Source organism: Cynoglossus semilaevis, chromosome 5 (assembly GCF_000523025.1).
Source record: "Cynoglossus semilaevis isolate Cse_v1.0 chromosome 5, Cse_v1.0, whole genome shotgun sequence".
Lineage (NCBI taxonomy): Eukaryota > Metazoa > Chordata > Actinopteri > Pleuronectiformes > Cynoglossidae > Cynoglossus > Cynoglossus semilaevis.
Window position 1 is genome coordinate 9620256 of NC_024311.1, and position 26751 is coordinate 9647006.

Genomic DNA, 26751 nt, shown 5'->3' on the forward strand with positions numbered 1-26751 from the left:
TAGATGACAGTTTCATTGATTCATTCAGATCTAAACCTCCACCTTTTTTATTTTCTCCCTTTTCTATTTTTTGCACTGTCTTGTTAGATGTGCCTCCCTGCTGTGTGATGAAGCCAGGGAGGGTGTGTCCCTTTACTCATTTCCCCTCCTGCTCACTGGCATGAAACGGCAACTTTAAAATGTTAATTGCCACTTGATGAGGATAGACACTAGGAATAAAGTGAAGGCAAACACTAATTGCAGGAAAGAAACAAGAGGCATGAGATGATTGCCAAACACTTTGACTTTGTTCATCTTAAGAATGTTTTTTTTTCTTTTCTTCAATGTCAATTTTTTGTGTGTGTGTGTGTGAAAAACTCACCAAAACATTTGCTCTGATTGGTCGCTCGATCCACAAACACTTTGGCGGAGATGACATTGCCAAAAGGTAGGAACATTTGCATGAGCTCTGCATCTCCGAACTCCTGGGGCAGGTGATAAATAAACAGGTTGCAACCTTCTGGCCCTGGTAATGAGAGGAGAATAACAGGAGGTTTATGTGGAAACATAAACAGGAGACACTGACCATTAAAACCTGAGTGGAAAAAAATTACAATCATTACTTAATAAAACATTAAATATATTTTAATTGGACCCAAGCTGAGCAGAAAACAAATAAGAGCATAAGTAAGAATGTTCCAAGACACTTTTTTTTACATTAAATACATTATCTATCTATCTATCTATCTATCTATCTGTCACTCAGTAAGGTCTAAATGTCACACAGTTCCTTCTTTATAGAATTCTGGAGGATTCCGTCCACACCAGCTCACAACCAGCATCTTTGCCTCGTCTCAGAACTGAAATCAAGTTATTTTCAAAAGTCGGGTATCGGAAAAAGAAACAAGTCAGATGCAGCTAGATCAAAAACTGTTGCAAAGCTTCAATCATTTTAACAGGTTTCTATTCAAGTTTGGTTAAAACATTTGATGTTTGCGTTAATAATTTTTTTCTTATTCATTTTTGAGGGTTAAAAAACACGATCAAATAAAATACGACACAGCTCAAAGCTTGACAAAGATATAATGATAAAACTTGTCAGAGAGGCTGAAGAGATGAGTTGTAACATGTTAAGTTAAAAACAAACGCCTTTTGAAACTGTATCCATCTCAGAACTTTACCCTCGTATTCAATTATCTGTAGCACAGATTCAGGGCTTTATAGATGGCTATATTCAAAAGCTACACCTGGTAGCTCTAAAATCCTGATAGCATTTTGACTTGCATTACCAATTGGTGTAAATGTGAGTGAGAGTTTGACAAAAAAACAAAAAATCAGCCAGTAATTAGAAACAAGGACGACATAGCAAGAACAAGTGGTTGAGTGAGGGGGAGACGACAGAAAGAAGGAGAATGAGAAGGCAGGGACGACATTAAGACGTGAGCCAAGTGTTTGCATCAATTCCTACATGACAGTGGGAATGTCTTCCAATCGCTCTGAATCCCTGCACACCCGTTGCTGCCAGTTGCCACATATTGTACAGGCCAATCTGGCAAAAGGCAGGAATGAAGTGGAGAGAGACGGGGAGTGAAATGAAACCATGAAGGGACAGGGAGCTGAGGCTGATGGCATGACAACACGAGATTGAGCAGATGTGTGATAAAAGGAGCTGCAGCGGTGGCTGGTTGGCTGTGCTGCTGCGCTGCTCCACTCAGATAAAGGACACACACATAAAATCTGACTATGTTTTTATTCATCTGAGTCTGAATCAAAGGGCAGACTGATTTGGTTTGTTTTACATATGACATTGAAGAACTTAGACGAAGAACACTGGATGGAATTTTTGTATGTTGTTGTATGTGTGTGTTAGAACTTTCTGCAACCTTTGGAGCCAATGCTGACTGTTTTGAAGTTGTTGTTGCACCCTTCAATGTTCCTCTGATTAATAACTCTAACTGTAAGTTGTTTTACTGTTAGCAAGCAACGTAAAAAAACTGCTGCTCCTGAAGGGAACACAACTATAATACACCCGGACCTTCACAGTGGCTAATTTTAGAAACAGTCATAACGACTGTGAGCTCTGGACTTTTTCCGTGGTAGTTCCCTCTGTGCACATTATCATACTGTTATCATAAGTAAATCTGACAAACTGCTTAACCGGACACCTCGCCAGAAGCTGATATATATATATATATATATATTTATATATATATATTGTATTTAATTGGAGACATAGAGGTTATATTGTGACCACGAGGCTGTTGGGTTTCTTACAGTATAACTAACCTCCCCTCACTGTGACTTGTGCTTATTACCTGTTCTGATGGGTATACAACAAACAGTATGTGTTTCTGACTGAGAATAGAAAAGCATGTTGTATAGACTCTGGCTTGTTCACACAACTCTGGGTAATGTTTTGGTATGACTCAAATGTAACTTCTTTGTTTTCTTTTTGCAATTATCTTTCAATACCATTACCATAAGTACAAATCAGTGACTGTTAAATGTGACTGTCTGTTTACTGGTCATGAGAGCAGGGCTCAGATGTAGCCTATTAGTGCTCTCCAGGGAGCAGCACAGTCTAATAAATTGCCTCGAGTGATGCAACTTGGAGCAACGTTGGTTGCAGTGTTGTCAGTTCAAGCAACCTGCACTGCAGAAATAAGCCAAAAAGACATGTACACACACACTCTCTCTCTCTCTCACACACATACACACACTCAAATACAAACAAATAAGTGGAAACCCAAATGATGTGAAATATTGGGCAATATATTTTAGTGTTGAATGTTTTTAATGTTTTATGCGACGCACATGCAATTTCCCAGCCAAGTTTGAAAATGCAGAAAATTTAATAAATGTGGCTCCTGTCTATCAAAATGTAGTGGGTTACCAACTGGGCTGCAGCCATTTAACACTAGCATTGGCTAAAAAGTGGCTTAAAGCTGGGACAGCCATGTGAATGTGGCATTCATTCACTTAATTCAGGGCTACGTGTTAAGACAAACAACCATTCACACTCACATTCACACTCTGGTCTGGAGAAACCCCTCCCACACACAGGTACAACCGTCACCTCCATCCAGTCCAGAAAGACATCTCCCCCAGACCCATCAGCAAAGTAACAAAATAACTGACCAAAGAGTTACCATAAAACATTAGTTGTCATTCTCAGTAACTATTAAAACTACAGCTGCAGACATCTCACTGTATCCTTTTTGGTGAATTATGAGCGTGAACTGAGAACACTCTTTTGTCTCATCACTTTGTTACTCTTTTAACATTCACACAACATCACACACATACGCAAACCTCAAAAAAATGTCTGCATAGTTTTTTTATTGTTGTTTTTTTTCCCCACAGTCTTTGATGTATGTTTTGCAATTTTCTCCCCACTTTGTTCCTGGCTTGGTTAAAAAAAACCACTCCATCCATCAAATACCTGTTGTTGAAGAGGAAGCAGAGCAGCAGGGACTTTGTCAGTGCTGTATTTTCTCATCCACGAACGACAAATATACTGACCAGCCAATTCAAGTCTGGGAAGCTGCAGTGGGTGTTTGAGTCAGAGAAGGATGGGGCGGGGGGCTGGGGGGGGGGTCTATGCATACATTTATGTCAAGTTACTGACAGAGGCTGTAACTCCACACAATAGGCATTCGTCTTTTCCTGGAGTAAAACGGAACTAGCTGAAAATGTGGGACTACGCCTCAGAGATGTTTTCTAAACAATATCAAATTACAATAACACACTTTTATTAGCTCATCAGACAAAAAGTTAATTAGGACTCATACTGGTATAATCATACCTTCATCTAATGTGTAGCACAACTGCAGTTTTCACAGCGAAATGTAAAGTTAAACACAGTCTGACTGCGGGAAAATATCAAGTGCATTCTATTCCACTGTGATATACTGTGTACATTTAAACACAATTGCACAGGAAGGGTAAATAGTGCAGTAAATAGAGAGTGAACTATAATCAGAACCTGAGTACATTTTATTTTGATAATAAAAGTAACAATTCCAGTGCCTTTTAACTATTTAAAAATATGGTTGTGGCTCTAAAAGGCTACGATTAAAGACACATCAACATATAAAAGGCCACAGTTAAAACAACGCAATGAATGGAAGCCTAAAGTACAGAGGTGTAAAAAACCAACTTGGAGGCCAAAGGAGCCTTAATTCACTCCATGACCTTAACCTCTCACTGCGAGGTTTTGGAACAAGACGCTCCCAACATATGACCGACCACTGACCTGTCAAACATGAATCCAGCTTTCACTTTAATGTGGCCGACTACGACCTCAGTGATCGGCTGAATCATCTTTTGGTTCCTGAATAAATTCTTACAAGACCTTAGCTTTCACATCCTACGCTCATGTTTTTATAATTTTTTAGTATTGCAATGTTTAACAAGAAAAACAAACCTTTACCTCATTCTGAAGCTTTCTCTTTCTTTAAAAAGCTGGTTAAAAATGGCTTTTTTTTTTGTAAAAATACAAACCTGTATGCTGTTTGAATTAGTAATTGGCATTTGTGTACTTCAAAGGGAGTTTAAAGCTGATGTTTGACTAATCCTTGTATTCAGGTTTTGATGTCGCTTGTTACATGGCAGAGATGCTGGTTGTGACAGTTGACTGAGAAGAGCTGGGAGAGCAGCCAAACCCATGGATGCCAAAAACACGGACAGACCACACACTCAACCGAAAACCAAAAAACTCTCTCACGACATAAGACACACACCGGAACTAGGGGTTGTATCACTTCAAAACATTATTTTAGAGAAAGTGGAGTTGATAATAAAAATAATTTGAACTGTTATTTATCTCATATCTTGGGAAATTTTGGTGTTAGCATCAGATATGGTGTTAACAGACTGCCCCCAGCAGGCGACAAGCACGTGGTTCCTCTGGGAATCGAACCCAGGACTCTCTGCTCACTGCTTCCGCTACACTATGAAACCTATGGAGTTGGTTTTGACTAATTGCTGATGAAAAAAAAACGTGTGCCCTCTCCTTATAAACTTCTTCTCTGTGACCACGCCTTGCTTACTATCAAAGTCGCCCACAACTTTTTGCAGGCAATGTTACACACACCATACATTAAAGTCGTCACCCTGAATGTTGATGTTACCCTACGCTGTCTAATACAATCGTAGAGATGAAGAAGTTGGACTGACAAATGGTGTCAGAAAGAGTGATTTACAATCAGAGTAAATCCTATACTTTATTAAGTCTGAAGCTATCGCATAAGAATGAACACTAGAGCAGAATTGGTAATAAATGATTATGCATGCAGCTAATTAATCTGATGAATATTTATAACGACTTAAACACATTGTAATGGACTGATTAAGCAGTCCAACGCTACGAGTTTGAATTAGTGCAGTTTTTGAATAATGACAGAGTAACTTTCCATCTCACTGCTAATGTTCTTCTCTTCAAATGGGAAGCTTTTTCTCACATTTTCCCCAGCCGGCTTTTTTCCTCCCTCGCTAATTCAAAGCAGTGCAGCTACATTAGAATGGAACATGGCAATTATCACCTTTTATCTTGGGTGGGCGCACTCGCTTGCTCTTACCTTCCCTCTGTTGCTGGGGAATGATGGTTGGTTGCTGGGGGAACGCTTGGCTGATTGGCGCATAGGCGGCAGGGTAGGCTGCTGTTACAAAGGGAGAACAACAGTGGAGATTTTCATATTTCCATTTCAATATTTGACACAACAAAACATCATTATACTATAGTGTTCTTTGGTTTTCTGATGGTAAATAAATGGTCCTGTGACTGGGGCCACGGGTTCACGATGAACATGACAGAACGTCAGTGGAGCAGTGATTATCAGGTGTCGCGTGGAAAATTATCCAATTTCACTCAACTGGTCTGAAAACTGTTATTTATTTAATTTAAATAATTGTCTGTCCCTGTGATAGTGACGGGTAGAACAATTACATACAGCAGTTGGCTATAGAACTAAAAAAAAGAGTGAGACTCTTTGTGCGAGTCTTTCTTCATTTCCTGCGAGTATTTCAGTATTCGTTTTTGTTTGGAGGTCAGATTTATTTTTTATTTTTTTATTTTGCTATATTGCAGTAATGCATGTTCTAATGACGTACCATTGACTGCTCTTGAAGGTCTGTGTATATTTCAATGAACTAAAATAGTTTTAGCAAACACAAGGTAAATCAGTCTAAATCAGTCCTGGCTAGCTATACTATCTAACTGAATACAGTTTGTGGATCGAGACGGCAGGAGAGACATATCACCTGCGTAGTGCTGGACACCGGCGTAAGCCTGCTGGAGAGGGTCGGTCACTGTCGGACTCTGTGCTGTAGAGAGGGAGAGAAGAACTGGTCAAGAGTTAGGAAGAGGAAATGGTCAAACTGATGAAAGTTCATATTAACAACATGAAATTGATTTCACATCTCTATAACAACAGCACAGTCCAAAATCCAGTTTGTGCATAAACTAGTAATACAGTAAAATGTAAAATATCTGTGAATAAAGACCTGAGGCATAACCTGCTGCTGAACATGCATGACCTTCATGACCCAAGACAGTATTTCATTTAGTGAATACAACTGTCTGGCATGATTACCGCCACCTTTCGTCAGTTTGATCCTTGTATTCTAAAATTAAAGATTTTAGTGAGGATTGTATTAAAGATTGTGAACACACTTATCTGGGAATGGTCCATTTCTGCACAACAGTAATGTTTAGAGTTTAGGTTCCAAGGAGGAAATAATGACCTAGTCTTTAGCACAACATCCTCAGTGTGGAAAAGAGCTCCGACTTTTTTAGGATGGTTGTTTGCCCCAGATGTTTGCATCAAATATTAACAATGTGCCAAACAAACCACTTTGTAGTTCATTATAATTGCAGCCGCTTTTGCATAATGCAGAATGAGAAGTACGTGTTTGTCATTTTTTTTAAAGAATCAGTTGCAGACAACATTAAGAAGCTGAGAATAGGCTGAGACGCATCAAATTAGCTGTAATGGACTGATGGATGAACTGATGGATTCATCATCATACTGGAGTTGGCTGCTGCCAAAAATTGCCAAAGACGCTGTTGACTGACCCTGAAGCCTCATACTTCTTCATCAGTCGTAGTATAGAGAGGAGTCTTAGCAACGTATAAAAAGTAAAAAGTGTTTGTCACTGCTGACAAGCTGAACCCGCGGCATGGCAATTATGTGACGTTCTAATTCATTTCAAGTACAACATTAGAGAATAATCAAACATTCATACATCTCTTGGAGGACGAGGTTGTATGACGTGTCAGGGTCGGAGCAGCGTTCTCACGACAGTGGATGTTACAGATATATACTTCATGTTCTTTGTTAACCTTGATTGGCTCACCTGGGTATGGGTGAATACCATTGGTGTAGATGGGCTCAGAGGTGGGCTGACCATTGCTTTGCGGAGGGAGGGCACTGAATCCATTGACCCCGATTTGGGTGGCTATGCTAGGCACGGCTGCAGCAGAGATGCCTGGGGGTGTGCTGGTGCCTGTGAATATTTACACAGTCAATTATGAAAACTGCAGGGTGTGGAAATCATGGGGTTCATTCTTAGAAGTACAACAGTGGTGTATTTTTTACTACATCCGCACAAATATAGTACTACACAACAGGGACGTCGTGGTTTCCTCACGAGGACAAGTTTTTTTTATCTGTTTGACCCACAAAGGAGCTTCAGTGGTGTTTTGTACAAATTGATATGAATTCAACCAGAACTAAATGCACAACAAGTGAAGTCTGTCAGGCTATCACACAGATTAAGAGTGAAACTGGGAAAAAGGTTGCACTGGATTTTTCTCAAGTTGCATACATTATATGAGCTTATATCCATATGCTTTGCTCTTGAGGTCCATTTAAAAGTAGCACAAACAGAAACAACATTGAGTTATGAAAATAAGGTGTATATATACAGTATAAATATATATATATATATATAAAGTTAGTTAGACTTTTTTCCACGTTTTCCTTTGCCCTAGTAGTGAAGGATGTTACCTTTTCCCTGCCCCCTTGTGTTGACAGGTTATTATATTTTTAATCCAGGTGAAGGGCATTTAGATTTTGTAGGATTATGTGTGATGGGCATTACCAGGTATATGTAGGGCTCGTGGATTACAAATGCCAGAGAAAGCATCAAGCCTCTTTTATTTAATACATCTGCAGTGACCCTGTCTTCAGGCAGCCTGCCTACTTAGTGTCGAGCCTTCAAAGCTCTTCATGACAACGACCAAAAGGATAGTTCAGACCGGGGTCCGGGATTATCGCACACAAATCTATGCTCTTATAAGCCAAGGACTTTGAATCCAAAGTCATCGGATTGGCTGTGTTCCCAGAAAACAAACACTGTCACAGAGACACAGAGGGAGAAAGCGACAGACAGTGTGAGCGCGAGAGAGATAATGAGAGAGACCCATAGAGCGAGAGACTATAATGTGGCTGCCATTGAGTGTCAAGGAACGCTGTACATCTTCCCCCATCATGCTTCACTCAATAATAGGCTCTGCTTCCTTTAATTTAACACTGGGGGTATCTGTTTCAGTGTGATGTACGAGGCCTTACGACACCTGCTTGGAAATGTAACAAGGCTAAAGAAGAAAGGCCTTAAATTCAACTGAACGCTCAGTAAGACAACAGTTTTTATTTGTTGTTGTTCAGAATTTAAGAGGGATTCTGTCGTGTGTGTGTTTGCTGCCGCGCTGCTGACAGTGTGCGTGTGTGCGAGTATATACCTGAGGAAGGTGTCATGGGTGTAGCCACCAGGCCGTTGACATTGAAAGCTGCCATTTGCTGCATTTGTGCGGCAGCAATGGCTGCCATGGGGTTCAGGTAGGACCCTTGTGTCGCTGCCATCAGGGCTGCTTGCTGTTGCATCATCTGCTGTAGGATTAAAGAGCAGTGGGGAGGAGAGGCGAACGGAGGCATGGAGGAAAGGACAGAAAAGGAAAGGAGGGTGAAATAGCCGCAGGAACAGAACATGTTTACTCTCACATCTCTGTTTGCTTGGCCCGTGCCTTGTTCTTGAACAGAGTGATCTGTGTTGCCCTGCAGCGCTGCTGCCCAGCTACTCCCTGACACCACTTTGATCTTATGCTCATTATACTGACATATGATAAAGACTGTGTGAGGAGATTTGGTTGGTAAGCCAGAGACTATTTATATATTTATACATTGAACTGTGGTCTTGAAAACAAGGAAACAGTGGCAAATTTATCAAGAAATGTGAGTGAGTCTGTGAGTGGGTGAGTGGGTAGGTGATTCTCACCTGTCGGCGTGAATAGTTAGCAACTGCCTGGGTGAAAAATCTCACAAACTTCTAACTCAGGCTGTGACTCTTATGTGTGAATATGAAGTTGGGATTAGAGTGGGATAACAAGAGGAAACTAGATGTGTGCAATCTCTATATAGTGTGTCAAATAAGTACTACAAGCAGTACGTTGTTACTACACTAAAAACCCAAGGCTGATACTTTTGGAATGGACAGCACATAAAAAAAATGTTTTCAGTATACAGTATAATAAATAATATAATTATATTATATTATATATTATAATAATAATATAATAAAGTATATAATACAAATAACATTAGACAGCCTAAAATATATTGAAAAAAATAAATAACAGTAAATTAATATTTTATATTATCAAACAATAAATAATATAACATTGGAAAAATATAGGAATAAAGTCATTTTTTTATTTAAAATGTTCTACTGTCTCTTCCTAGAAACATTTGTATATTCTGACTGAAACAGCAGATTAGTCATAGGAAATGATGGGTTCTCACGTGCCTGAGAGATACAAGTAAAAACCGCAAAACAGTTTTTGATGTTTGTTTTTAAAGCTCACCGTCTCCTCCCCCGCCGGGCTGAGACTTACAGCATGAGAGTAGGCGCCATAGGCCCCAAACTGGATGGTCATTGGACTGAAGATGCCGAGCTGGCCAGCCATTTGGTGCATCCTACGCAGGGTCCTCTCTTTATCTGTGTCTGCAAACTTAACCACCAGACTGGACGAGGCACCCTGGTGGGACATTGATGTTTTCAAGATTAGTAAATAGTCTAGTCTATATTTATTATACAGAGATTCGACAGAGTAAGTCACACATCTGGCTTAGAGGAAACTCATGGCCCATTTCAGCATTTTTTAAAGGTCTGCTACCACCAGGTCCATTTCATGGTCACTGGTTCAGTTGGAGCAAATCCTACAATATTAAAGGACCAAATATAGTCGCAAAAACTATTCACACTCATATGTATACCTATAGGGAGTCTCCAATTACTCTAAGCCGTGCACAGAGAAAGCATCAGTAATACTCTCTTCCACAGTGTGGCCCAGTCCAGCACAGCTGAACGTACTCAGAACATCATTACAAGTGCATTGCAAAATAAATCATTTTCTAACAAGACCCTTGTATTTATGTGTTAGCCTGTAATCATGGAATAAAAACACACATAACAGGAAAAGACATAAAGTTATTAATAGTCAATTGATTAGGACTAGAGCTGTTGATCAGTATCATTAAGCTTCATGTGTGTCAACAATCATTCAGAGTCTAAATTATCCACTCAGATAAGGGCTTCAAATTATGGTGATGATAATTTAATTTGCTCGACTACTGTTTCTAAAGATAGAAGTCATGATGTAGTGATAGTGGAAAATGATTTGGCAGCACCAGAGATGATGGATTATGACACGCACGGTGAAGTCTTATTAGGAGACGTTTCATGTTACATTACACATGTGACACTATTTTGAGGCAAAATGAACGGTCTGAAATGAAATGAAATTGCAAGGAGAATTACTCTCTGCTCTGATTCTCTTACCTACTGTATTTTCTTCAGTACTGCAGATCTCTACAGTATATCCAAAGTGACACATATTTTTAAAGGCATTTTTTCTCTTTAAATAAGCACAAAGCAGAAGGATCACTAGTGTCTGACGTGACTACATATTCCCTGTCAAGTCTGTCGTCTATTCTCCTCATGAGAAACGACCTACAACAAAATGTTATCAAGCAGGTAGAGCTGATCTGTGTCACTGCGTCAAGCTTGTGTCAAGACCTTAACTTTCCAAACCATGTAAATCAGCAGAGCTGAATATGCACATTACTGCAGTCACTTAGCTGTCAGCACTAAATGGAAGGGAACGGTGAGTGATATTTGCTTTGGTGAACTTTCCAACTCCACTGTACACACTGGTAGTGAAGTGTGATCCTAAGCAGATCCCCCAGGAGTCACAGTCAACCTTCTGCCGAAGCTCCACTGAATACAATCCTGGGTAATTAGGTCTGACAAAAGCCTTGGGTGTGTGTAGGGTGAAGTATTGACTAATGGCTCTGCCTTATGGCAGATATAGTTCCATATTGATGTCCATGCTCCTGAGTTTGCATCCAATTAAATCATTTGAGAGACAGAGACCAGAGTCACTTCCTCGTGTGACATCCAGGCAAGGAGAGAGGGCGGGAGGGTGTCTTTGCATGAGTGAGAAACAGAGAGACATCTACAGACAGATAGAGAGAGAAGACAAGGGAAGACTGACGAGGCTGCCAGGCAGAGAACAGCAGCTACAGCACTGTCACCAAGGCCAGGCTCCTATTTAATTACAGGCTATGCATGCTGGGAAAAAGTACATAGACGGAGCAGGAGAGAAGGACACAGAGAGCCAGGGGCCAGTCGGGATATGATTAGTAATTTCATAAACACAAAGACACAAGGAGAGAAAGACTTTTATGACGGGGTCACCACTAACTCAACCTGTATTCAATACAATCACATTTTCTTTGGGTGTAAATATCAATCAGTGGCAGACACTGACTTAGCTGCTTAGTGTGACTAATTCTTCATACATGCTGTGTTGGAGTTGATTACTGCAGACAAAACACACCACAGCATACATTTCACTGAGATGTTGAACATTAATTGTCAGTTTCCTACAATTTAATAACATTTATAATTGTGCTATAACTATTATTTAGGGCAAAAACACTAGTTTGACCAGTAATATTCATAGGGTTGTTGGATTTTGTTGCAAATAAGATTACGACTCAAGTATCAATGAATCAATGAAATCCAGATTTGTTACCTGATCACAGTAAAGACAAGAATCTGAAAAAGACGACTACAGGTTTTCCAAATCTGTCTAAATATGTTAAATTCAAATAAGTTTATATTTACAAATACCATTTTATTTAATTTATATGCCTTATTTATATGTCCGATGCCTGAAAATTAAAGGTTCAAATGCAAAACAGAAATACAGAGAAACACAGGCATCAACTGTGTAATTCACTGTAGTCTTAAACAAGAACAATGTAAAACACGAGTTAAAGCCATGCTCTACTGATCGACTTTTTTTCTTTTTTACATGTGCTTCAAATCCACACGCCATCTGATGTTTTATGGGATGGAGTTACATTTTTTGTGCTGCCTAAACAAGTCTTTGCAGAGGAAAAGTCAACAGAAAGAAGCCACAATTTGGATTGCTGGCATTTGTTCTTTTTAATTTAAACAAACATTGATGAGGATTTCCTATAGAAACCCAGGTTTTTAAATCAGGAAGTTCTTGGCAGTGGTGCCATTTAATGGGCAATTTCTCGAGGTGTTCTAAGTGCTGAGTTGTGCGTTGAGCTGTGGTTTTCGCAACAGTTTTTGATGCATTTCAAAAACACACAAAAGGTGTGAAATGTGTATTATTTTCAAATGTGTGTCATTTTGACCACTCTCTGTGCAGCACTGTTCCCAGTAGGCTATCATTTGCCAGATATATAAAAAAAATAAAAAAATAAGAATTTATTTTTCTAGTATGTTTTTGCAAGCCATTTCACTAACCTATGTGAAAATGTGTCTTGGAAACATTCTATTAACGCAACCTGCAGAATGTGTTGCCTCTAGATAACTGTGGAGAAAAAGGCTCGGCAATGAAGGGTGGCATCAGCATGCACCTCAGGGACAGTGCATCTCAGATAGGATCCTATCAGGGGCAGGCAGTACCCTACCTAGGGCTGGAGGAGACCCATCTGGTGTGTCTCCCTTGAAGCCATTTCAATTAATTAAATCAATAGTCCGACATGACGGTGTGAACGCTGGTGTTTTTCCTAGTTTCATTCCTTTCCACCTCCTGACCTTTTTCATTTTTTGTTTCAGTGTTGTGGGCCAGCTGATGGGACTTGGCAGTTGGATTTAATGAGGCTGGCACTAAGCAAATATGCTCCTCCAGCGATATTGCTGATGTCTGCACACAGCGCAGGGCACTGGCATTTAGATCACATTCATTTTCTGCTTTGTGTATCTGTGTATTCTTATATTCATTTAATACCTCATGAAGAATGCATTACGAGCATCAGGGCTGTGAAAGCCTGCGGCTGCCTGTGCTCACTGCACCGTGACTCCAGCCAGACGAAGCCAGACTGTGAGCCGAGTCTGGTCTGGCTTCTCCCAGCAGAGTGCTCTGATGTAGATGACGGTGCGGGAGCAAAACCAGACTGCAGTGTCTTGGCAGCGTTGGCAGCAGCTCCAAAGCTTTACAACTGCCTTTGTGTGTATTGTCAGCACTGCCACTCCATGTCAGAGGGCACTTTCATGAGAGGTAAAAATATCCCCTCCACAGTGAAAAATAAATATCTTTACATGAGGATGAAATGTCACATGCTCACCTCTGAAGACACTGCGTTCGACCTAGATGTTAGATCTAATCAAAAAAGCTGAGATTAAAGTGTGACCAGCTCCATGGATCAAAAGTTCCTCTCCACAAATAGGAACAAAACTAATATGTGGCCAGATAATGAAGGAACTAGTGGCGGCACACAACAAGCACTGGATGCAAAACAGCCACTCCTCACTGGTAGCAGAAAATCACAAGCTGACAAAACAAACAGAATAATAACCTCCACCGGCAGGACTCCTTTACCTGGCGAGGAAATGAATTTTCTGAATTTGATAAGGGCCAACTGGGAGCCTTCACTTTTGACAGTTACAACTAAGGAATTTGTCACAGGTTCAAAAACTAATCAAATTTCTTGAAGAGCACACTTGACTGGAGAAAATCTCCTATATTGGATTTTCTATAGGCCACAAACGTGTAAAGAAAGAAAAAACCCACAACAGTAAATAAGGGATTAGGACTAAACTGGCATTGTTCCTTATCTCTGCATTACTGTTACACAGGGAACAGTGTGAAGTGTCTGCTAACAGGCAAACACTCACCTTTCTTTCTCTGCAGACGCTCACAGCAATATAATTAGGGCTGTGCTGAAAGTATTGATATGACAGGAAATTGTGAGTTAAATGTTCCCAATGCTCACATTCATTCTGATATGATTTGAAATGAGTCAGCGATACCTTAAAACAAATAATCGCAATTGTGGAATAACACCAGTGAGCGGGAGCAGAGGTCATTTGACGTGATGTTTTTGCTCCAACGTGGAGCTTTCACTGACAACATAAGAATTGTCTGTTAAAGATACGGCTATTTTAAAAATTGTGAAATGCATGCCAAGTGTCAGCCATTAATGAGTGAACAAATTCAGCTTCAATTTTCTCAGGATTTAATTTGCAAATCCATAATTTGTTAAAAACCAACTAAATACAACGTGATACGTTTGTTTGGTAATTGAATAAGGCTCCAAAAGATAGTGTGTTCATCCTCCAAACCTTGGTAGATTGTGTTAGGTCTAGCCTTCATCCGAAGACCGCCTCATTAATTGTGGACAGTCTGGTCTTTGCTGTCCGTCCATTTCAACTACAGATGGCAGGCATTTTTTAATAAGCCAAAAGACGGAAGGAAACTATTTATCTCTGCACTGCATATTCAACCAACTCATGTAAAATGTATTATTTCTATGGCTGTTAAAAGTATTACTAATTGAACTGAACAATTTGTGAATTAATCAGATTCAATTTATTAACACATTTTAATGCATGGGCAAATCGACATGCACTGTATGTCCAGTAATATCACTGTGAGTCCACCTACTCTACATTATATACATTATATTTTTGTTTTATTTTTACATATCGACATATTAATACAGGTGTGAACCAGATACATCTACATTCTGCTACTTCTGTTCTAGATTTTTTTTCATATGTAGAAATGTTGATTTTTCTTGATCGATCATGATTAATTGTGATTTACGATCACCATTTATCAATCGTGATTAATCCACAGCTACACTGTGATTTGTCAATTTCTAATCGTTTTAATTTGAATCATTTGATAGCCATAATATTTTCATATTACTTGAATTATGTCCATAAATGACAGTTTATGTTGTCATTATCTGTGAAGTGAAGAAACTTTAACTCCATATGGTAAGTCGGCCTACATCCTGACTGCTCTGGTGTAAAGGGACTCATAATGGGACTCATATATTACAGCGACAGTGAACTTTGGTTCAGTCTTATCTCTCATTAATCCAGAATGATTGTATCACACACATGCTTGCTCTTGTTGCTGCCGTCACTGGCAACTTCCACGGGCCTTGTCAGCCAGACTGTGACACTGAACATGACAATGTGTGTGCAGTTTGCCGGCTGCTGTCTGCCTGCCCTAAGCCTTGCCATTTGAAGTTCCGTCACCTACTCTTGCAGCTTTGTGCAGTAATGGAATAAGAGTTGTCTTAACAAAGCACCTGAAACTGCCAATCAGCATCCATTAAAACTAGGACTCAGTCTGATGGTCCATACCGTTTGATAGCATCTCCTGTGTTTAAGCTTTTGTGTGTGCTATGGCGGAGGAGGAGGAGGTTATTTACAGCATATGTTAGGTGTGTCGGGTAACAGAGATGCTGTAGAGGGAGCATTTTGAGGCAGGGAGACACACTGCCTTTGTTCAAGGTTCATCCAGATCTCACAGCTGGCAGCAGGCACAGAGCAGTGCAGCCCAACTCTGTGAATCCTGCCTCCTGTTAGTCTGTTGTTGATGACATGTGGCAGTGCTATCGTCCAAATTAACTGCATCCCTCACCGGTACCAAAGTCTTGGTTGGATTCTAATGGCCAACATGCCGATTAATCTGAGTGGAAGTTTGGGTTTGGCAGAGGTGGATAACAGGTGCAGAGATAGAAAAATGGAGATATATAAAATATAGATTATTAATGAACTTTTGGATAGCTCCTGATCCGCCCTAGGCCTGTTTGTGGCTCCATATGCTGCTTGGACAGTTCATCTGCAGCAGACCTCAGGTGGCTTTGTGATACTGCTGTGCTGGGAACACACCAACACAAAAACCCATACACCATGCACACACACACAGACAGTGCACAAACAAACTTTGTTGCATTCCCATTCCCCTTACAATAACATTAACTATTACCAATGTATGCTCACTACCGTAGGGAACTGTCTCCAAAAGGACAACATTTCCCATCAACAGTGGTATTTAAAAAAAATAAAATCCCTCTAGTACTGTATGCCTATATGAAGGACACACACTTTCACATGAACCGCACAAACAAATAGACACATAAATACATAAACATAAATCGCAAGACAGTCACAGTTGGAGTTGGAGTTCGAGTAAACAAAGAAAAACAAATCTGAACAGCCACTGCTGACAAAGAAAAACAAATCTGAACAGCCACACATTTCAGTGCTAAATCTGCACAGAATATCAGTGCAAGTTCTCAAAATATCATTACTAATGCTCTGCGAGATCAGTAAATTACAATGAGATTTTGTACTCACACCTATTAACAGACTATTCTAAAGCACACCTGTGTGCCTGTGGTATCATTAGGTGTCATTAAGAAAGAGATTAAACCACAGCACTACAACCTGTCACGTTCGGTTTCTATTTGCCAGTTTCTATTACCTATTTACAAATTCAGTACTTTAGAAAACTTTACCACCTGTGTACTGTATGCGTATCTTCCTTAGCTTTGTTCTCACAACTTAGGCTTTGCAGTATTTCAATGATGCTTTGGTTCCAGTGAGATGACTTGTTCTTGACAAAATATTATAGACTCTAATTTAGTTACCACCATACAGGAGAACAGGCCACAGCCTATAAATCCAGATTCAAAGTCAATAGTCAAGTTGTTCAGTGCAACACAGGTAAATATTTTCAAGGCAAAGCCTCTTTGATTGAGTAAACAAATATTTAGAGTCCAGATTTAGGATTTTGGTTCTCAACAGATGACAAAAAAAAGAAAAGAAATTGGAATGATTAGTAGGCGACGAGCGTATTGTTTTGGAACTAACCACAAAGAGACTTCAAGAGATACCTAACTCCCTCTACCACTACTTACAGAAGGAAGCAGCAGCAAAAACATGTGTAAATTACATTTGGCTGCCTGAACACGATCAGGCGGCCAGGAAGTATCTGTAAATATTTATTGCAAACTGTCCGTGGAGGGTGTGAGGGTGTGTGTTTGCCAGAAAGTGCGAAACTGCGAAATGCGAAATGCTCATCTGCATGTCCAGTTGTTCAGTACAGTGTCCAGTACAAAAGAAACTCACTACTCCTACCATAAGCCTTCACGATTTCTCAACTTTACATGTGTTTAATTAAGATGTGTTTGCAGGTTCTCCCCGAGTGTGTGTGTGGGTTCTCATGGTTCCTGCCTCTCTGCAAACATGTAGACTACATTTATGGGAGAATCTGTTTAATCATAGGTTTAAATGAATGAGACTGAATGTTTGCTTGTCTCTGTATGTGCCCCAGTGATGAGCTGGTGAACTGTCGAAGGTGTGGCCCTGCCTCCCCCCACTGCCTGCTGGCATTTGTTCCAGCACTTCCTGCTGCCCTGAAAAGGATTGAGTGGCAAAGTGAATGAGTGAAAAATGAATGGCCTGTTAAGTCACTACTGTATATCTTAAAGTGATTTATTACTACGGACTATTTCACATTGTTTAAAACTATTTTCTTTTTTTTTTTTTACTTGTTGATCCGTTGACGTTCAGATGCATAATTTAACAGTAACAATAATTCGAGTCCTTTGTTCCTCCCACAATGGGGGATTTTACAGTTGCGGCTTTGTAGCTGATACAGGAACACCATTAGGGATATGTGGTCCCTGTGGGAATTGAACCCAGGACTATCCACTTTCTGCTTGTAAACCTCTACACTATGGAACCGCTGCGATGACAACGACATACTGACAAAAGCACCATATCTTCACATTCAGTGATTTGTATGCATTGCGGGGGTATCACATCTTATAATATAATATTCTATCACATATTCCATCATATTTGCTGAAAAGGTGGTTTTGAATAGCAGGGGAGAGAAATGGATACTGAAAGACAAGAAAGATGTAGCGGTGGGCCGAGAGGTGGTGGATGCTGACTGTGGGGAATCTTTTGTGTGTGTGATAACACAGTGAGAATGTACGTGAGACTGGACTGTTGATGTGCTTTGAAAGAAGTCTGCTGTGACTGTACTTATGGAGTGTGTACAGTACAGAGTACAAGAAGTAATGTACAACCCATCTGAATGCATCTGCCAAAGAAGTGATAGGACGTAGGTGTCTGATATCTTTGTTGTCTGGGTTTCTGAAAGTGTCTAGCAGAATGTAAAAACAATCAGAATTCTGATTAAAAACAGGTAGACTTCATTCTTTTTGAAACTACAGTACATGGGGAGTCTACCAGTGTTCCAGGTGCATGGTTGTGAAATCCCAGAAGAAAACCAAGTCTACCTGAGCTACAGGACTGGTTTCAGGTGTAACTTTGTATGGCTGGAAGTCTATGGAAAAATATGGCTGCTGCTCCTTGAATTTATTATACAATGAACAGAAACCCCCCTGGGTTTACCACATATATACAGTACCGTCTTAGTAGTGAATTTCATCACTTCTTAAGGGACACAGTGCCATTTTATAAATTCAATTATATACATATATAAATATGTATGCAGCTGTTAATTAAGCTAAGCTTTCCAAAAGTTATCATTTGCATCGTCAAAGTTTATGCAGTTTTTAATTGAACTCTTTTCTCTCCCTCTGGGTGACTCCAGGGCTTTACTCATGACAATGGAGGGTGAATCCATCTAAATATAGTGTTTTCTATGACAGTGTCCAGTAGGGTAAGCGATAGCAATAAGAAAAAACACTTTTTATGCATATATATATATATATATATATTCACAGTATATGTATGTTACTCACAGGCATAGTCTGTCCACCATGTAAGCTGTTGATGGCAGCCTGCGCTTCTGCGTGGCTTGAGAACTTCACGAAGGCACAGCCTGAAAAGAGAGAAAAAGGGAGGAATACAAGTGAGGCGACTAACAAAGGGCGGCAGCCTTGAAAATGAGAGAAAAACCTCTCATTACCATCTTTTTTTTCTCTCCGTGTAATCTGGTTTGTAAATATATCCTGCCATTGGTGTGTTTGGTGCATGTCTGAATAAATGAGTCTAATTTTAGGGAAGGCATTTGCTCCGAGGGACGCTCTATCCCTTTCTTACTCCTAATTCCCTCCCTTCCACTTTGGGGGATGAAGCGAAGGCATTTGCTTGTCTGACTTGTTTGTGATTATTAATCTGTTTAATATTTACACACTGCGATTTGTGTGCAGTCACTCATAAAAGAGATTATGATGACAAAGGCATGGTATTATAATCTGCCTATCAAACCAAATCGGTGCACACATATTTTCAGATGGAGAGGGATTTTGCTCAAGGGGCATTCAAAGTACCTTAAATCTGTTTTGTTGTTATTGCACAAAAGGAAAAAGTCAACACAACAAAGTTGGACGGGAAACAAGAGGATGAATGCAGGCGGCAGCGGTGAACAGGACCATTAGACTGGCGTTAAACTGGAAATTGCATTTAAAAAGTTAAGATAGATAACAACGCTGTACAATATCCAATAGTCAGGCTGAGGCGTGCATGTCCTTAATGTCATTGTTATTGTGTAGCTGAGGACCAGCACTACATTATCACATGAGAAGAAGCAAGTAAACTGAATCAGAGTGGAACTGAAATGTGGAAATGTCCCAAAAGCCATTAGATTAAATAAAAGCCATTTCTCTTAGTTTTATAATTTTCATACATTGCAAAAGATACTTTGTTATGTCCTATTCTTATCCTTGCCTGCAGGTAGCTCATGAATTATGTCAAGAGATACCTAATTAAAAAAACCTTCAATTAATTCCAGCTGCTAATTGTGCACCTTTGTCAAAGAAAGCATTTACGGACTGAATATAAGAAATACAAGTAGGTATGTGGCCCAAAACTGTGGTTTCAAGGTATAACTCTGTGAAAAGACTTCATGGTCTAAGTCACATATAATTCTAGGTTCAGGTTTCCTTGAATAGAACATGGAAATTTTGTAAAGTGCTACTGCAGGAGCCTTTTGTCCCCAACTGCTGTGTAACAGAATATATAGAATATGCAGAGAAAGAATTCTGGAGGTTATTTGAACTGAAAGAGATCCAAAAGACAAAAGTTGGACCAAAACCTGACGCAAAGCTTGAATAAGTCAAACACGCGAGTTAATAAACATGATCAAATGAAACTAAATCCAAAGCTGGATGAAGACATGACGACAGGATTCAACGAGTGTTAACATGTTGTATTATAAATTTAGAATACCTGTTCAAATCAAATCTATCTATATACCAATTTAGCTCAAATAAACCAATGGACAAGACAATCACAATACGCACATAATTATGAAAATATTCCCATCAATCCTACCATCAACCCACTTGATACATCCTGTCAACTGTTTTCAAAGCTGTATGGATGATCAGAGGCAGGCAGACAGACCCGCAGAATCCATGTATTTAAGCTGAATGCCCCTATGATTGAGGCAGAGAAGATTTTCACTTGTGCAGAAGCCAACTGTGTGCCATTCTACAGCATATCTGTATTTGGGAGGGCAAAGGCATTTAACGTCTGTGGCTGAAATTATGAGAGGCAGTCTGTTCTAACAAAAGCCTTCTGCTTTTGTAGGGCAAGATAACTCGCTGTAAGCTCACTGTCAGGGCTATCGGATATTGCGCTAGGGTCCCATTCGCCATGGCAACGCACCCGAGCCAGAGAGGCATTCAAAAGTGTAGGGCTTTGGCACACACCATTAATGAACACGTCATGTTAAGTGTCCTCAAAGAAACAACCCCGGCCTTGTTTCTCCTGACCTTAGAAAAAGTTAGGGGACACAGAGCAAAACATTTCAAAAGAAGTGAAAATGACACAGACTCATAAATTATAGTGCGCATTTGAGTTTTTGAATGTGATGGCTCGGAATGAGGCGCGGAAAAGAGTAAAAAAAAAAAAAAAATTATATAGCTTTCAAGCAAGAGGATCTGCACCGCCTTTTGAATTCCCAGGATAATAATATGTATGCATGAATTCCATTCCAGTGGATGGATGACATTTATAACACAACTTAATTATAGACCTAAAAGCCATCTCTCTATTATTCCTGACAACTCCAGGCTCTATTCAACTCTGACAGCAAGTGTAACACTTTGAAAGTACTTTGAGGAGCAATGGCATAGAGAGATGGATGTTAAACTTCTTGGCCTTTTTTTATTGGGTGATGTGGAGTGCTGAAAAGCTTCTGAGTAGCATAAATTTACATCAACAGGGGACAAAGCCTTCATTGTGGAACAGATAGCACTGTCAATTTCAAGGTCTGTCTCATTCACATTATGGGGACGTCATTCCCAGCACGAAGGCTGGCGAAATAATTTGCCGTAACATCTCGTAAATGATTGTGTGGGACTGTTAAACATCGAGCAGGACCTGACGCCATGCACTGGATTTGACCTTTGATCTGTAACTGTACAGTGGTGGTGGTGGTTAGTCAAACTAGGAAACAGGAGCCAGCAAAGATGGAGACGAAGCACAACAGAAGAAACACATGGCATGTGAGAGGGGGAGAGGGTGGACGAGCAGGTGAGAAGGGAGCAGGGAGGTGAAGAGCAGCGAAGGTGTGAACCAGACAGTACGTTAGCTTTTCTGGGGAACAGCAGCAGCCCTGGCCTTATTCCATTTAACTATGTGCTGTCAGTCAGCTTGAGGCATCTGAGCAGACAGGAAGACAGGGAGCTGGAGAGGCAGAATGTCACAGTGAACAGGAAACAAACCAGGGTGAGGACAGGAAGTGGGCTGGTGAGGTGACGTGGACTGAACCATACAGAAGAACATGAATAGATGTGTGCATAAGAAAACATGTTCTCTAATATAATATTCTTTGATTTATTCAATGCCCCTTTGACCTCTCAGCAGTGGTTACATTTTTACAGTCATTTTGGATTTTAATCCTAGTCTTAGTCTTCGGACTACTGTATATTGTCACTAATCTCTGTCCCAGTTGAGTCAGTAAAACTGTTTCAGTTACATTGTATTGAATTGATTATTGAAATTATTGTAGTGGAATATATTTAAATTAATAAAGTCAACTTAATGCAATGTGTTATTCATGTTAATCAACTGTATGAAATTGTTTATAAAATCTTAATTGGTCTCTAATAGTCTTCTGTTAAGGAGGGTGAAAATGCATTAATTATGAACAGTTAAGTATTGATATTAATTAAAGTATTAATGTTTATTGAACAGTTTATATTACAGCATATTATACAATATTACATTATATTAACTGTATACAAGGTCATGTGTAGTATTATTAGTATCATAGTATCTTGTATTTATTCTATGACTATGGTTGTCTGTCTGTTTCCCTTCAAGGCAACAATCATAGCTCTGACTGCCCAGTTCTGTCTTGTTTGTGTTTATTTTTTGTCTTACAAAGGAAGGTCATTGACTATGGTTTGGAATAAATATTATATATGGACAAAACCAACACTGGCACCAATGTGCTTTATATTATAAAATGTGCAGCGCGTGTAGAGACGAAGAGTAGTAGAGGTTTCATGTAGTTTTACTTGTATTCTGAATGTGGGACAGGGATCCATCAAAAGATGATTCAGATTCTGTCCCACTCACACCTCCTTCACGTTTATTGACAACCATCTTTACTCTGACCACGCTCTGCTTAGTAAGTAGCACACGAGCCTCAGCCATGTATGCATAAACTATTCCTGAACCAATGCAAATTTACCACCGAGTGAAAAACAGCAGCACGAGCCCAGAACCTGGCTGTTTTATTTCCAGTGGAGCACTATCGTCCAGTGGCGTCTCATGGGAGGAAAGTGGAAAATAAACATCATTACACCCTTTATAAATAATGGGGACAGGAGGAATGGGCTGAAAGGCCTGTTGTTGATGCATGTATGGTGATGTATTTGTTAAACCGGTACTGCAGAGAGGATGCTGTGATGAAAAGATGACACAAAAGATGTTTGGGAAAGGACAAAAAATGTGAAAAGAAAATGTGTGATCAGAAAAGTGGTTGAGAGAGTGGTGGGGGTGGCAAACAAAGGTGTCAGAGCTCTGTGTGAGGAACTATAAGGAAAAAGTGACTTAGACGCCTAAGTGGTGCTGGGAAAGGGGAAATGGTTGAAGGGATGAATGAGGGGTAAAGAGCAAAGTGGGTTGCAGGCAATGTCAATGAGTGCACGGCGGGTGAAGCTTGGCTATAAAACCCAGGAAAAGAGAGTGTGTGAGTGAGTGAGTGAGCAAAGACAGACAAGGATGTAGAGGGACAGACAGGGAAACAAGTGGGAGAGTGGGAGGAGTGTGGGCTCTGACCCTTACTGGCCCCATCAGGCCCTCGCAGGACGGTGCACTCCTCGATCTGGCCGAAGGTCTCGAAGAGCCGCCGGACGTCATCCTCGCTCTGCTGCTTTCCCAGCATTCCCACGAACAGCTTCCTGTCCTCTGGATGGTGAGGATGGAGGGGGGGAGGCGGAGGGGCGGTGGGAGAGAGGAGAGAAGAGACAAATGCTACAGCTGCTGGCACCATTCTGCTGAACTGAGAGCAACTTGTGCAAGTCAACACCCCCCGTCCCCCCTCCCCTTTTATCCGCACTTTGCTGTGTTAGAACCTGCTGCTGCTGCTGCTGTTATTGTAGATCTGAGTTCTGTGTGTCGTGCCGCTCCTCGTAGACGGGAGGTTGTGATGTATTCACAGATGTTTTGGAGTGAGCTTTTAAATCTGCCACACTGATGCACGTTGCAGCTGCTATTTCTTGAGCGTCGTCGTTTTCAGGTCCAGGTTGGAACGTGAACAGGAGCCTTTTGCCCCGGTTGACAAACGCCTTAATTGTTTGTTTGCGTGCTTGTGTCTCTAAGATGAGAGAGAACATGCAGCCTGAACATGGTGTTACATTGTCTCAGCAACAACAAGCGAGAGTAAACTCTGTGTCAGCCGTGTTTACTGCCGGGCAAAGAGTAATATCCCACTGAGTTTTAAAGGTCTCCCTTTTATAACTTCAGCACACACTGTCTAAAGGTAAAGTTGAGAAAAGCAACACAGGCTCCTGTTAGCTCAGCCACTGTGTACTGTGTTCTATTCTGGTGCATTTAATATAAATACATGTTGTGTGGGAAGTCTGAGGCTATAAGGCATTATTAATACAGGGCAAAATAAAGTCAGGACTGTGATTTATCAGATCCGTGCATCTTGTAGAGTTTACACTTTTTTTTCTATCACATTGTGCATTTTTTCCAAAGCTGTTTAAATTGACTTTATTCTGTAGAGTTTAACTGCAGGACCTCTCACTTACTCCTCAGTTATTGAAGCTAAATGTCAGTGCAAAAACCATAAAGAATTCCAAATAGTGCCTATGAGCCTTGGAATGACACAGCATTCTCATGTAGCTTTTTTTTTGTTGTGAATTTATATTTAAATATGGATGTCAAAGAGAACCTACAAATGGTGTTTTCTGTTGATGATTTAGGAAAAAAATTAAAATCAAGCAAAACGATTTAAAAGAGAAAACAGCAGGTGTGTATTGGTTCGATCCTTGTGGAATCTCAAGTCAAGTGTGTAGTTTGCATACTCTCCTTGCGTGTGTGTGTGTGTGTGTTTTCATGTACCCCTGCCCCCAAAATAGGTTAGTAATATCTTATAACTCAACACGGATTTTCCCAGACTATTAAACATAGATATAAATTATGAAATACATCGTCTATTAATCTGATATTTGTAAGACAACAGGTGTACAGTAAAGGAAAAGTAGAAAAGCCCTGCATCATAAAACAATATTATATGACTTTAAATTCTAGATGTGCCAAAGTGAGTCCAGGTTTGTTTTTTTTTTTTTTTTGTTTTTTTTTTTTTTTTGCTGATCAATATTTCCTGGTCATGAGAGCATTTTCTAGTCAATATTTAACTGGAGTGAGATTTGCAGAGTCTTTTCTCATTAAGTTTGAAGGGCAGCTCCATTTACACCAATATCTTTACTGCTGCCTGAGCTCCAGAGGGGGGCACTCTGGCTCAGATGTATGGGCTCAATATCTTTATATTTTGTCAGTCAGAAGGCTGGATTTCCTCATCGCTCCTAAATCATCCTGGTCCACCAGCAGTAGACACAGGAGTGATCTCCTCTTACATCTTTTACATTATGCATCTCCTCTTCTGCACTGTTGGTGGAATGAAATGTCTGCTCACAAGACCCCATCGCTAGAACTGATGGAACGTGGCAGGAAGAGGGAGAAGAGATATTGGAAATGACACTGTTGATCTTCAGTGTGAGTCATTTGACTGGTCGGAAAGAAGTTGAGGAACGGTGAGGAGTGGAAGGACGAGCGTCACCTGGGCCTCGACAGATGTGACGCCTCCTGTACCTGCCAGGCCCCATTAGACGCAGCTGCTCTAAAAATAAGGCACCGGGGATACCTTTTTTTTTTTTTTGCTGTAGGGATGTTAGATCCTGTTCCACTCCTGTAAAGATCAAATGAGACACGTGCCTCCTACTTGCTTGGCTACATAAATGAGCACCTGCATAATCAATAAGGCCACACGGCCTGGTCTCTGCTGCTGGGCCTGTAGCTGTGTCAGTTCATTTCCTGTTGTCACACCTCACCCAGCAGGATTTCCCAGCAGCTGAGCCCAGTGTAACTGCTCATTACAGTTCCCTTTCCTTTGGAGCTCCAGGGTTGAAAGTGAGTGACAACCCTGAGGAGATCGCTACAGAGTCGGGCCACTTTCAGTGCACTGTCGACTGGGATTTAGGGAAGGCTGACAGGAGGACAGACATCAAGCGTGATATTCGACATCACTGGATCAGTTGCGTAGCAGTAAAGTCAGCCCTGAACAGGTGTTGGGGAAAAAAATGAGCCTGACCCTTGTGTGTGGCAGCAGAGGTAGAACTGGCAACAATCCATTCGGAGCACGTGACCGCCATGATCACTTCTCTCTGTCTTGTCTTTCTTTTAACCGAGGTGTCAAAGCTACTTCTTAAATGTGCACAGTGATATTTTACTGGTCTCCTCCAGTGTGTTAATGTTTTGGGACAAAAGTACTCATCTTGGTCCTGGCCCGAGGAGATCTAATGGCGGCTTTACAAGGCTAATTAACAAGCCATGAGCGAGGTAATGAACTTTCCAAATGTGCTGGCAAACGCAAAAATAAATTACACCCCAGTGAAGGAATTAAAGGAAGTGTGAGTGTACTTCTGAGCCTTCCTATGGGAGAGACAGAGTGAGAAAATGAATTTGGAGCTGCTATCTTTTCATTGCCTGACCTACGAGTGTCTCAGTCGGCCAACTGCAAGCCCTGGCCAGAGTATAGATTGCTATTAATTAGTCCACTTTGCACCTGTCTCCAAAGTAGCACTTATTGGATTTTGCATGTTCCCTCTCATCTCCTATGGCCACTTGCTAGCTTTAAATTGTCATTTTATGAATATTAAAAATATCTTGTAATACACCCTGTGAACAAGATAACTTCCAGACTCTGCA

At 40.5% G+C, this 26751-nt stretch overlaps 1 protein-coding gene across 7 annotated transcripts in view; it reads right to left on the reverse strand.

Moving 5' to 3' along the window:
- Window positions 1–26751, reverse strand: part of celf6 (CUGBP Elav-like family member 6) — a 131639-nt gene that overhangs the window by 10076 nt on the left and 94812 nt on the right. For 2 of the 7 annotated variants that reach the window (XM_017032438.2, XM_025055437.1), the window contains exons 4-11: window positions 23596–23724; window positions 19101–19180; window positions 9872–10015; window positions 8723–8870; window positions 7336–7485; window positions 6241–6303; window positions 5559–5639; window positions 362–505 (exon numbers count right to left, since the gene is read on the reverse strand). In XM_017032438.2, coding sequence (XP_016887927.1) covers window positions 362–505; window positions 5559–5639; window positions 6241–6303; window positions 7336–7485; window positions 8723–8870; window positions 9872–10015; window positions 19101–19180; window positions 23596–23724 — 939 coding nt within the window. Of the gene's footprint in view, window positions 1–361; window positions 506–5558; window positions 5640–6240; window positions 6304–7335; window positions 7486–8722; window positions 8871–9841; window positions 10016–19100; window positions 19181–23595; window positions 23725–26751 lie in introns of all 7 variants that reach the window. The other 5 variants (XM_017032435.2, XM_025055434.1, XM_025055435.1 and 2 more) reach the window with 4 other exon arrangements.